Genomic DNA, 12,667 nt, shown 5'->3' with positions numbered 1-12,667 from the left:
TTGACAGTGGGGATGGTGTGCTCAGGGTGATGAGCTGTGTTGCTTTTACGCCAAACATAACATTTTGCATTGTTGCCAAAAAGTTTGATTTTGGTTTCATCTGACCAGAGCACCTTCTTCTACATGTTTGGTGTGTCTCCCAGGTGGCTTGTGGCAAACTTTAAACTACACTTTTTATGGATATCTTTAAACTTAGCTGTACAAGTCCCCCTAAGGTGTCCATCCTCCGCTCCCTCACACCTCTCTGTGTAGTTGTAGTCTTCCAAAGGTCTTCCATAGGCTCTCCCAAAAGGTCTTCCATAGGATCTCCCGAAATGTCTTCCATAGGATCTCCCGAAATGTCTTCCATAGGATCTACCGAAATGTCTTCCATAGGATCTCCCGAAATGTCTTCCATAGGATCCCCCGAAATGTCTTCCATAGGATCCCCCAAAAGCAGTCCTTTTCAGCAGCCAGGCTTTAACTGTACTCTGATTTTGGAGCTCAGGTGCGCCGCCACCATCTCAGTGGCCAACAGGTGTATCAGCAGTCAGAAAATTGAACACCGATTTCATGTTCCATTGTGTTAACTATTTTTCCGATGATCAATATTTTTCAGATCCCAGAGCTGGCTAAGGACACGGTTCGTATGAAAGACCCGCAGAGGGTTGAAGAACTGATCAGGGCATTACAGAATGGAGGCAATACCAAATTACAGGTCAGTTTGAGTCATTTACACTTTAAGCCCCGGTTCACACTGATGCGATGCAGGAACTACAGCGATTTCTGTGCGTTTCCCGCGCCGCATAGCAATCGCACTGTGTTCTTGCGATCTGCTGCGGGTGTCAATTAAAAAGTAACAGCACCCCAAAAGCAGCTTGCAAAATGCCTGAACCGGATCACATGGGTATGAACACCTATGAGATCCGGTTCCAATGCCAACAAAAAAAAGCTGGCAGTACCTTTTCCATGCGGTGCAATTTGAAGCCATTTAAAAATGCTCAAATCATCGCACTGCGGTGCGATTCCTGTGTGAATCACATGCGATGTGAACCGACAGTCAAAAATAAATCTTAATAAATTAGAACTATAGGCAAAACTTCTTTTTTTTTTTTTTTTTTTTTTTCCATTTTGGAAAGAGTAAGGGGAGGTTCATATAACTCCTGACAGTTTATTTTTTGCCATCTGTGTCCCATTGGGGGGATTTCTATTCACTTCCTGTTCCATTGCCAAAACAGGAAGTGAGAGAAAATCTATGCAAATTAAGGGAATTCCATGGGGAGGCCCAGGTCACCAGGAACTAGTGTCCCCTCTATTACTTTTCTGGAGACAACCCAAAATGTATGCTTTTCTTTTTTACTCTCAATGATGATGGTAAACAGGACAAACAGGGAGGGGGAATCTCCCTAACGGGGGCACAGACAGCAATAAAAACTGACAAGTGTTCTGATCCATCTCCACTCTATCCAAAACTAAAAAAAAGTGTTGCCTTTAGTTATATTTTAACATTTTTCCTCCTTGCATGTACTTTGTCCCATCTCCCTAGGTGCTGTATAAGGCTGGCTGTGAGGTCGGACAAGGTACCCCTTCTGCTTCCATGGCCTCCTGATAACGCTGCTAGCAAGGAGACGGCTACTTTGATAGATGGCACATTTCTAAGTCTCCAAGCATTTCCCCAAGGCAGGCTCTTTATGGGGGAGGGGGAGGGGGGCTTTTCAGATAAAATGTTGCAGGCCAGTGCTTGGAGACTTTGACAGACGGCACTTCTCTAAGTAAGCATCTCCTTGCTAGCTGTGTTGTCAGACAGTGGTGGAGGGAGGGTGGGGGCACCCTGTCCAACCTGACAAGTAGTCTTAGGCCATACATTATACACTTTTCTTATTCCGTTTCCTTTAGATTTACTTTCAACTATGTACTGCACAAGCCTGCCTGATTGCATACAAATTGTAAGTGTTTAGGTGTGACCTCATATTATATGGTTTTGGTAAATCTAAAGGAAAATTGTATAATGTATGGGCAGCCTTAGACGGCTCATAGGAAGCTGGGACAAATTACTACATGTACACTGACCGATATTGTTTTTTTAATGCCGATATCGATATTTTGGTCATCGGATATCTGTATCGGCCGATATCTGCCGATATTTTCGGACATATAAAAAAATTATTTTTTTTTTTCTTCACAGGTACTCCTAGTGGAGGGATCTGGGAGGTCCCCTCCTCGGCACTGAAAAGCATTCAAAACGCCAAGTTTGGCTGTTTTGAATGCTGTAATTTTTTTGAATTTGCCGCCGAGTACATCACTTCCAGGTTTTTTACACGGAGACCCGATCGGAGCCGAATACGGCTTTAATCGGGTCTTCTCTTCGGCGGCCGTGGAGGTAGGATGCCCGGGCCTCCCGGTAGGGTGGGAGACCCGGGCGAGCTGCGGGAGGGGGGGGGGACGTCCCCTCCCGCTCCTTGTAATGACTGGCGAGCGGCTTCTCAGCCGCATCGGTTGTGATTACAAGACAGCCGACCGTTGACTATGGACGCCGGTACCGGGGTGATGCCTCTAGCTGCAGGCATAACTCCGGTACATCACTTTCCTGGATTATCGGTAACCTCATGGGCTGATTCCGATCTATCAGGGAAAGTGCATATCGGCCCCCGATATATCGGTGGTGCCGATAATCGGTCGATCCCTAATAAATATAAATAAATAAGTGTGTGTGTGTATGTGTGTGTATGTGTATATATATGTGTATATATATATATATATATATATATATATATATATATATATATATATATATAATGTGTGTGTGTGTGTGTGTGTGTATATATATATATATATATATATATATATATATATATATATATATATATATATATATATATATATATATATATATGTGTGTAATAAAAAATATATATATATATATATATATATATATATATATATATATATATATATATATATATATATATAATATTATACAATTTTTGTATTTTTTTTTTTTTTTTTTTTTTACGCAAAGACCCTAGAGCAGTGATGGTGAACCTTGGCACCCCAAGGAACTACATTTCCCATGATGTTCATGCACTCTGCAGTGTAGTTGAGCATCATGGGAAATGTAGTTCCAAAACATCTGGGGTGCCAAGGTTCACCATCACTGCCCTAGAGAATAAAATGGCGGTCGTTGCAATATTTTATGTCACTCACAATGTATTAACAGTGTATGGGTGTTTACTGTAAATCTTTGTAGGATTTGATGCTGTAGTAATTGGTAATCATGAATCTCAATTGGTCGATCTCCAGGTGATTTCAGATTTTGACATGACACTCAGCCGCTTCAGGTTCAATGGAGAAAGGTGCCCCACCTGCTATAGTGAGTATACCGCTGTCGCCCCCTGCTGGTCTCCTGTAACATTCTCTGGGTAATAACACTGCTGGCCATCTCCTCCCCATCTCTCCTACACAGATATCATTGACAACAGCAACATCATTAGTGAGGACTGCAGGAAGAAGGTGAGTCATGGGATAGCCTTGAATGCTGAACTCCAGGACACAGCTTAATACACAGCTAAAGATTGATTCTGTTGGTCAGCATGGTGGCAGTGAGTCGGTCTGAAAAGCGTATAAGGGACCTGTTTAACTTAAGTACTTGTACTTCTATCTATCCAGTTCTGAGATTTACAAAGCCATACCAGAACAGGTGACACCACTTTCAGTTACTGTAGAAGGGATACAGTGGTGTCCACTCTCCAAACCCAGCCTGCTGATTGGGCAGTGAAAGAGCAGCAGCACACTGGTGTGAATTCTCGGCTCGCTTTGCCTTTGTTTCCTATCAGCATGTTCCTTAACAGTGCATTCGCATGCAGCTCACCTGATCCCAATGGCTATCCCTCCCTCTCCCAGTCTGAGTGTTGCTGTACAAAGTATTGCAAGAGGCTGTTCTGCCAAATTCAGATCCTTAAATTGGTTGCATCTTAAAATATATTTTGTTTTTCATTAACCCCTTGGTGGACCCTTAAGCGATCTAAAAAATATATGGTGTGACTTAGAACTGTGTATCTGGCAACATCCCTATATATAATGTTACAAGTATGAAAGCCCAAGGGTCTATAGGACTTTTTATGCGCAGTATTCAACAACACATGGATATCCTATCATATACATCATTGCAATTTTTATTAATACAAAGCTAAAATCATCCGTACATGGGTTGGCTGATACATTTTTTATATTGCTCTTTTCTCATAGATACAGCTCTATTATTGGATTTTAAAGTCGTTCTAAAGGCTGAAGATTTTTTTTTACCTTTCTATGCATGAAGGTACAAAACCTTCTGTGTGCTCCAGCCCCCCTAATACTTACCTGAGCCCCATTGTGATCCAGCGATGTGCACGAGAGCTTCAGCTGTCCGGGGATTCTCCCTCCTCATTGGCTGAGACAGCAGAGGGAGTAAGCCAATGAGGAGAGAGAGAAGGTGGGGGGGGGGGAGTCGCGGTCCTGTGTGTGAATGGACACAAAGAACAGTGGCTTGAAAACAAGCCTGCTTGGGTGCCCCCAGAGCAAGCTGTTTGCTCTGGGGGCACTTGGCAGGAGGAAGGGGCCAGGAGCAGCAGCAGGGGACCCCAGAGGAGGATCAGGACTGCTTTGTGCCAAACCACTGCACAGGGAAGGTAATTTATGACATTCTGACATTTTTGTTTGCTGCTGGGACCCGCCGATTTTTCAGGAGAAAGGCAGACCACCGTTCCGTGGGAAGGGAAAGTGCTGATCCTGTGTTCCTGCTAAGCACAAACTTGGATCTGTACATCCCCCACAGTTAGTAATCACTCTCAAGCAACACAGTTAACCCGTTGATCGCTCCTGATGTTAACCCCTTCCTGGTCCTATGTGATCATGCCATAGGGATGTTCTAAGCCCAACGCATTTCAGCCCAACAGATCATCAGGGACAAGCAATGCTGATAAATATCTAGCTCTCTCACATGTTATATATCGGCCATATACAGGCAAAAACATTCCAGCTTGTGGCCCGGGGAACATCTGGACAAGTACTTGGAGGCAGTGCTGCATTTTGGCCTAGGCCCAGGCCTAGGGCGGCACTTTGTAGGGGGGCAGCAAAAAATCCCCCCCTTCACCTGAGACTCTTTTGGCCACTGGTTGCTAGATCTCTTTCTCTTTCTCTTTCAGGAAGGAGTGGGGCAAATTTACATAGGAGGGGGCGCCCAATTTTAGTCTTGCCTAGGGCAGCACAAAACCATTGCTTGGAGGAGGAAATGCACGCAAGGACCCAGGGATCCCGTACATATACAGACACAGCTGTATTCTGATGGCGGATCCTAACCAGCTGCACCAGTCCTGCTGAGAGCAGATGCAGTAATTTGTACATGGCTGATAAGCAAGTAGATCGCTTATGACCTAGATCAGCGTGAAGATCTTTTCAAAACGTGATTGGCTTTCTATGGTCATGACCATATAGGACTGATACAGAAAAAAATAATAAAGACACATATTTTTGTAGAAAAAAAAAATGTGCATTTATTAGTTGCCTGGAAAATATTGCACCCACAATCCCTAGATCAGTGTGTCTCAACTCCGGTCCTCAGGGCCCACTAACAGGCCAGATTTTAAGTATTCCCTTGGGGAGATGCAGACTAGAATACTGCAATAATTGAGCAGCAATCACTGGGATGTATTTCAGTTTTCTTGGAATCCTGGCCTGTTAGTGTGCCCTGAGGACCGGAGTTGAGAAACACTGCCCTAGATCATGCTGCAATGTGGGCTCCTGTAGATCTGTCCTTCAGCTTTTAGCCTGTAGCTCCTGTACAGGCTTTCTGTTTAAAAGCCAATGGACATGTCAGTGGACTACAAGAGCGCTCATCGGCACCCCTGCAGTTCACTGAAACTAGTCTGCTGCAGTAGCAAAGGTACTTGTAGTTCATTCATTCACAGCAATCTGTAAATGAGTGATGTGACTGTGTGGGCGGAGCCCTACGCCATTGCACTGTTTTTAAAAGCGACAGCGGATTCGGGGAGAAGAACCCCTGCCTGCTGTTACAGGGAGGTGGGAGAGGGGGCAGGAGCTGGAACATGTCCCATGTTCCACTCTGAATTCAGGTGTAATATGTTCCAAATGGGAAGTTTGCCTTTAACCACTTGCCGACCAGTCACGTTGACTGTACTGCGGCAAAGTGGCTCGTTCCCGTCCAGCGACATAGACCTAAGTCGCTGGACTCTTCCCCTTGTGGGCGGCGGGCGCGCACCACCGGAGGCTCGCTCCTGCTGTATTCAGTCACAGCGGGAGTCTGGCCAGGGGAGGAGCAGCGGTGATCGCCGCTGCTCTTCCCCGATCGTCTGGGAATCGTGTTTGGAGATCCGCCCGCTTGTGTAAACAAAGCGGGTCGGATCGCCTAAGTGATAGACAGGGTCAGATTGCAGGGTTCAGCATAGCTGAACCTGCGATCTGTCCCGGAGTCACCTCCCCCCACACATGTCAGTAAGCACCAGGCATACATTAACCCCTCCCTCTCCAATAAAATTAACCCCTTCCCTGCCAGTGTAATTTTTACAGTAACAGTGCAGATGTATAGCACTGATTACTGTAGTAATGTCACTGGTACCCCCAAAAGTGTCAAAAATGTCAGTCAAGGGTCCGATCTGTCTGCTGCAATGTCGCAGTCCCGCAAAAAAAATCGCAGATCGCCGCCATTACTCGTTAAAAAAAAAAAAAAAAAAAACACCAAAAATGACAGAAATCTTTCCCTTTGTTAGTAAACGCAATAACTTTTGCACAAACCAATCAAAATACGCTTATTGTTTTTTTTTTTTTTTTTTTTTTTTGTTACCAAACTTAGGTATCAGAAAACAAATTGGCCAAAAATTTTAAAAAATTTTGATTTTTACATTTTTTTGGGGGGAATTTCATATAAAAAAAATGTGAAAAATAGTTATTTTTTTCAAAATTTACGCTTTTTTTTTGTTTATAGCGCCAAAAGTAAACACACAGGTGATCAAATGCCACCAAAAGAAAGCTCTGTTTGTGGGAAAAAAAGTACGTAAATTTCGTTTGGGTACGGCGTCGCACGACCGCGCAATTGTCTGTTAAATTCGCACAGTGCCGAATCGCAAAAAGTGGCCTGGACGTAAGACAGCAAAATCCTCCGGTGGTAAAGTGGTTAAAGTCCAATGTTCGAGTTGTATCTGAGAAAAGAGCAATATTACAAGTGCATTAGCTGGCCCTATGCATCCTATCCCTGGGAGGTGGTGTTTCCGGTCATATGACCATATGATTGGCTTTCCCAGCACTCACATGATGGCGATCCTTTCCTGACAGCTCCTGACTGTAAACTGGGATGGCCTGTCTGGATCCTAGTCCAGTCCCACTTGAGTGAGCCCGCCATTAGGCAGTCACTGTACTGGTCTGATCAACTGTGGCTGGTTCATTCCCCGTCCCAATGCCCCACATATACAAGAGTCATGTATATGTGCTGGGTGGGGAATTTTTCATCTGCTTATAATTGTACAGTACAGGTGATCACTTCCTGGTGGGTTTTAGACTAGAATCCATACAGGCTGGAGCTCATCCCTAATCCAAAAATGGTAACCAGGAGCTGTCAGTGATAGCTCAGTCAGTGTGCTGGGAGTGCATGCCTGTAGTAATGGGTCAGTTTTTTTTTCTTCTTTTTTTTTTTTTTTTTTTTCATTATTTTATCCAAATCAGCTTTGTTAAAATAAAAGATCCAAGACTGTTGGTCTTGTATTTGCTTAATGTAGGTACTTTCCTGCCTTAAGCTGTCCAAAGACAGTTCAAACCATGTATTGGCAGGCTGAATATACCAAAGTTGATTGATCTATCAACTTGGGTGAAACCAGCCTGCTGGATTTTACATGCGAGTATCGCTAGCAGATGTTATAGCCCTGGTCCTCAACTCCGGTCCTCAGGGCCCACTAACAGGCCAGATTTTAAGTATTACCTTGGGGAGATGCAGACTAGAGTACTGCAATCACTGAGCAGCAAATGATATCACCTGGGATGTATTTCAGTTATCTTGCAAAATCTGGCCTGTTAGTGGGCCCTGTAGGCCAGGGTTGAGGACCACTGCATAGCCGTTAGCATTATTCACTGTGTTCTCCTGGTGGGGATGGCTTCCCCCACCAGAAGAAGACCATGGCTCTGCAGGAGAGATTCCCCTATCAGCATTGCCTGTGTTGATGGTGGAATCGAGAAACCCGTGGTTGCAGGAAAGCAATTCACTCCATCTATGGGCGATCTAAAGGTCCTTCAATATCCATTGTATTTGGTTGGTAGAATTGGTTGGCTACATCATTCGAAGAATGCTTTATCACACTTGGTATCCTTTTATTAGGCAGTTCTTGTAATCAAACGTGTTACTTGTTTTGTACACTCATTTATATAACCTTGTATTGTCTTTTTTCAGTTAAAGGATCTTTTTAACATCTACTACCCCCTTGAAATCGACCCTCATCGGACCAGTGAGGAGAAGTACCCGCTGATGGTGGAATGGTGAGAACATATAGAGAGCAATTAATTAAAGCTAAGCTCCGGGCATATCTAAAGTCCCGTACACATGGGCCGAACGCCGTGCAACATCAGCCAATAAAAACCGGCCCATGTTCTGCCCGTTTGGCATGGTTCTGTCGGACGTGCATACTGGAAAACCAGCAGCTGACCACCTCATGATCAGCGCTCTCAGCCAATGGGGGCCATACATTAAAGTGGAAAAGTTGGCCATACATTAAAGTGGGAGTAAACTCCCATGGCTGATTTTTACCTAAAGGTAAGCTTATAATAAGGCTCACCTATAGGCACCGTTTAGAAGATATTTACTTGTGAAACCGCCTGTCACGTCACCGGTGCATGCACTCTGAAGGAACGGCATACCCATTCCTTCAAAGCCCTGTGCCGTGAACATTCCAAGGACCAGAGCCCACAAACCCAGAAAGGAAGACCGGGTGAAGATGAAAGCTCTATCAGCTATGACTGTGCCCCACTGGAGGGCTTAGTTTTAAGCTAAGTTTCACATAATGTGCTAGTATGCTATCCATACTAGCACATTATAACATCTTGCAGGAGGAATGTTTTAAGTTTATTCTACTCTTAACAAAGTCAGCGTGTATGACCCAAGGATAGGCCATGCACGTTAGGAGTAGATGCTTATTTCTCTGTGCTTTGCCATTTGGAGGGAGAGATAGATCTTTGGGTACTGGATTGGTTTAGTCTCAAGGCCATTGGATCAAGGAAGTTTTTTGGTCACTCCCTGTTCCTCTCATCTGGTTTTGTGTGGTACATTTCCCCACTTGGGTCCGGTTGTCAATATATGGATATTTTTTCCTCAAGCGGATTTTGTCGATTTAATTGGTGCCTTGATGTGACCACTTGTTGTTAAATTGTGTAGAATATTTATCAATTGATTTTAATCAAGGAAACTATGACATTATGAAAGTCTGTATGATAAGCATGCACTGTCTGGATCCTCAAGAAGCTCCTGACATGAGCGAAACGCGTAGGTCCACTAGCAGATCATATGATCCATACTCCGGTCATGTGACCTGTTATGTATATGCATTGTCACACTTGATTATGACTATCTATTTTAATGGATTGTATTCAATAAATATGCATTGTTCTTTTACACTTCATGTGTATATATATTTTTTCATTAATTTAGAGGCACATTCAAATCCCCATGTTCCATGTCTGGTAGATACAATCCCTCCTTGTCCTCTTCCCCCTATCCCTACCAGTCCACCTGGTAACTTTACTATTTGTCTACCATATCCCAGGGGACGGTGCCAGTAATCTGAAAGACAGACTATCTCTCTCCATACGAACTTTAGGACTCTTAATGTGTTTTGTTCAAGCTGTCTACCATGTCAGCGTGGATCTAGGTAGATGGATGTGCAACTGAACTGCAGCTTGGGCCTGGTCTCCTTTGCAGTGATGATGATTCCAAGCCTTTGAGGCTCTCACTAGGACTCTCCGGTGAAGTAGAGTCTTGTTTTTCGAAAGGCCTTGGTGTACAGCTGATACATGCATGTTGCTGTCACTTAGCTATAACCTTGTGGTCTCTTGTGAACTGCTACATGGATGTGCAACATCTGAAGCAAATGTTGTGGTTCTTTACAAACACTCTTTGAAGAGCTTTTTCTTGGAATGTGCGCCATTTCCGGAGAGGATTTGGTTTGACATGGATGAGACAGTAGGAGTTTTTGCCTTTCTTCACTTTCGCTGCTGGTAGTGGGTGAAACTCTTGTCTTTCTAAGGGAAAACCACAACTTCTAGGGTCTCTGTACTTAGTGTTGAGGTTTCCTCTTCTTGTAGTTGGAGGGCTAGGAATGCTCAAGTCAACAGTTGAAAAGTTTGAATCGCTCTTACCTCTGGTTAAAGTGGTTCTAAAGGCTGAAGGTATTTTATCTTCATGCATTCTATGCACAAGGGTAAAAAAACTTCTGTGTGATGTTCCCCCTACAGACCCTCCCAATAATCACCCGAGCCCCCCTCTAAATTCAGCCATGTGTAGGGAAGCCTCGGCTTTCACGGGTCTCTCTTCATTGGCTGGGACACAGCAGTGTGACCCATTAGCTCACACTTCTGTCAATCATAGCCAGGGAGCCAATGAGAAGAGAGTGGGGGCCAGGCCGAGCCACGGCTCTATGCGTCTTATGGACGCATAGAACGGGGCTCGGGAGCGAGCACGCATCAGTGCCCCCATAGCAAACGGCTTGCTATTGGGGGCACTGGTCAAGGGGGAGGAGCCAGGAGTGCTGATGGGGGACCCAAGAAGAGGAGGATCAGGGCTGCTCTGTGCAAACCCATTTCACGGAGCAGGTAAGTAGAACATGTTTGTTTTTTAAAAATAAAACTATACTTTTAATATCCCTTTAAGTCTTTTATGAACTTGAACTTTTTTGAAAAGTTATGGGGCTTAACATGGCTTGACACACCGGGTCTTAAGGCTATATATACACTACAAGAAAGAAAAACAGGCGGACATCTTATTCCTAGGCACTATCGTATGATTTTCGTATAGTGTGTACACTGCTTTCGACAGCCAATTCCGACTTATCGTACGAAAATTCCTGAAGGGACAAACTCCTAAATTTTTCTCGTACTGGAACAGTACAAATGATTTTCTTTTAACCACTTAAGCCCCGGAAGATTTTACCCCCTTCCTGACCAGGGGGTATTTTGCGATTCGGCACTGCGTGACTTTAACGGACAATTGCGCGGTCGTGCGGCGCTGTACCCAAATGAAATTGACGTCCTTTTTTTTCCCACAAACAGAGCTTTCTTTTGGTGGTATTTGATCACCTGTTCAATTTTTTGATCATGCGCTATAAACAAAAAAAGAGCGACAATTTTGCAAAAATAACAATATTTTTCACTTTTTATATGAAATTCCCAAAAAAAAATGTAAAAATCTAAGTTTTTTTAACATTTTAGGCCAATTTTTCTGCTACATATGTTTGGTAAAAAAAATTGCAACAAGCGTATTTTGATTGGTTTGCGCAAAAGTTATTGCGTTTACTAACTAAGGGAAAGATTTCTGTTATTTTTGTTATTTTTTTTTAACGAGTAATGGCGGCGATCTGCGATTTTTTTTTTTTTTTTTTTTTTTTTTTTTTTTTTTTTACACTTTTGGGGGTACCAGTGACATTACTACAGTAATCAGTGCTATACATTATGCACTGTTACTGTAAAAATGACACTGGCAGGGAAGGGGTTAACTTTATTATAGAAGAAGGGGTTAAGTGTGTCCCTAGGGGCATGCTTCTAACAGTGCAGGGATGTGGCTTTTCATGTAACAGCAGAGATCTATGGTCCTACATAGCAGGACCGTTTGATCTCTGCTGTTACACAAGGGAGAATGACAGGTGGCTTTGTTTACATTAGCCGCCTGCCTTTCTCCCTCTGTAACTGACGATCGCGAGTGACCGGCGGACACCGGGTCACACGCACGGCGATCAGAGTGAGCGAGCCTCCGGCGGCGCGCGCTCTCCCCCTATTGGCTCGCAGGCGAGGGACGTACCGGTACGTCACTTTGCCTGCACTGGGCTGACCGCTGCAGTATATGTACTTGCGGCGGTTGGCAAGCGGCTAATGTGTACCATTTTCGCACAAGAAAAATTAGAAAAGAAAGACTGCGCATGATCAGAAACCATAAACGACGACAAAAAAAAAATTTATACGAGTTTTTCGTTCATCGCTTCTGATTTGCTGTCAAACAACGAGCAAAATCAGACGATCGTTCACCCAATTTTCTTATAGTGTGTACCCCACTTTAGTCTGAGTGCATATCAGGGAATTCCACAATGTCCTGGGCGACCATATGGCCACAATTCTGGCTATGTTGTACACTGGAAAATGCATTCTTGTCTTTTGATATCTTTGGTGCCTTATTGGTGCTGGAAATTGCTAGAGGAATGTTAGACGAATGTAGAAGCGTTTCACTCCCGTGATATTACATGTTTAATGACAATTGTATGTAACGTCCTGGAATGCCGTATTTTCTTTCATAAAAAAATTGTCTTGATTTTATAAAAAAAAAAAAGAAAAGAAGTGTAGAAAGGAGACTTGACGCTGCTCACGTAAAAGGCAAAAAAATAGTCCTTTGTTGCCAGGAGTTCCACTTTAAATGTGTTGCCTTGGATAATACAAGGGTTTATTGATGATC

At 43.7% G+C, this 12,667-nt stretch overlaps 1 protein-coding gene across 1 annotated transcript in view; it reads left to right on the top strand.

The window, feature by feature from the left end:
- NT5C3B (5'-nucleotidase, cytosolic IIIB) overlaps positions 1–12,667 on the top strand; it is a 39,911-nt gene that overhangs the window by 11,205 nt on the left and 16,039 nt on the right. The window contains exons 2-5 of the mRNA XM_082272560.1: positions 599–697; positions 3,280–3,349; positions 3,443–3,489; positions 8,411–8,496. Of these exons, the coding sequence (XP_082128686.1) occupies positions 599–697; positions 3,280–3,349; positions 3,443–3,489; positions 8,411–8,496 (302 nt within the window). The remainder of the gene's footprint in view (positions 1–598; positions 698–3,279; positions 3,350–3,442; positions 3,490–8,410; positions 8,497–12,667) is intronic.

Source organism: Pelophylax lessonae, assembly GCF_965119305.1.
Source record: "Pelophylax lessonae genome assembly, chromosome: 11".
Classification (NCBI taxonomy): Eukaryota; Metazoa; Chordata; class Amphibia; order Anura; family Ranidae; genus Pelophylax; species Pelophylax lessonae.
The sequence above is the reverse complement of the archived record's forward strand: the minus strand, read 5'-3'. Positions and strand labels throughout refer to the sequence as shown.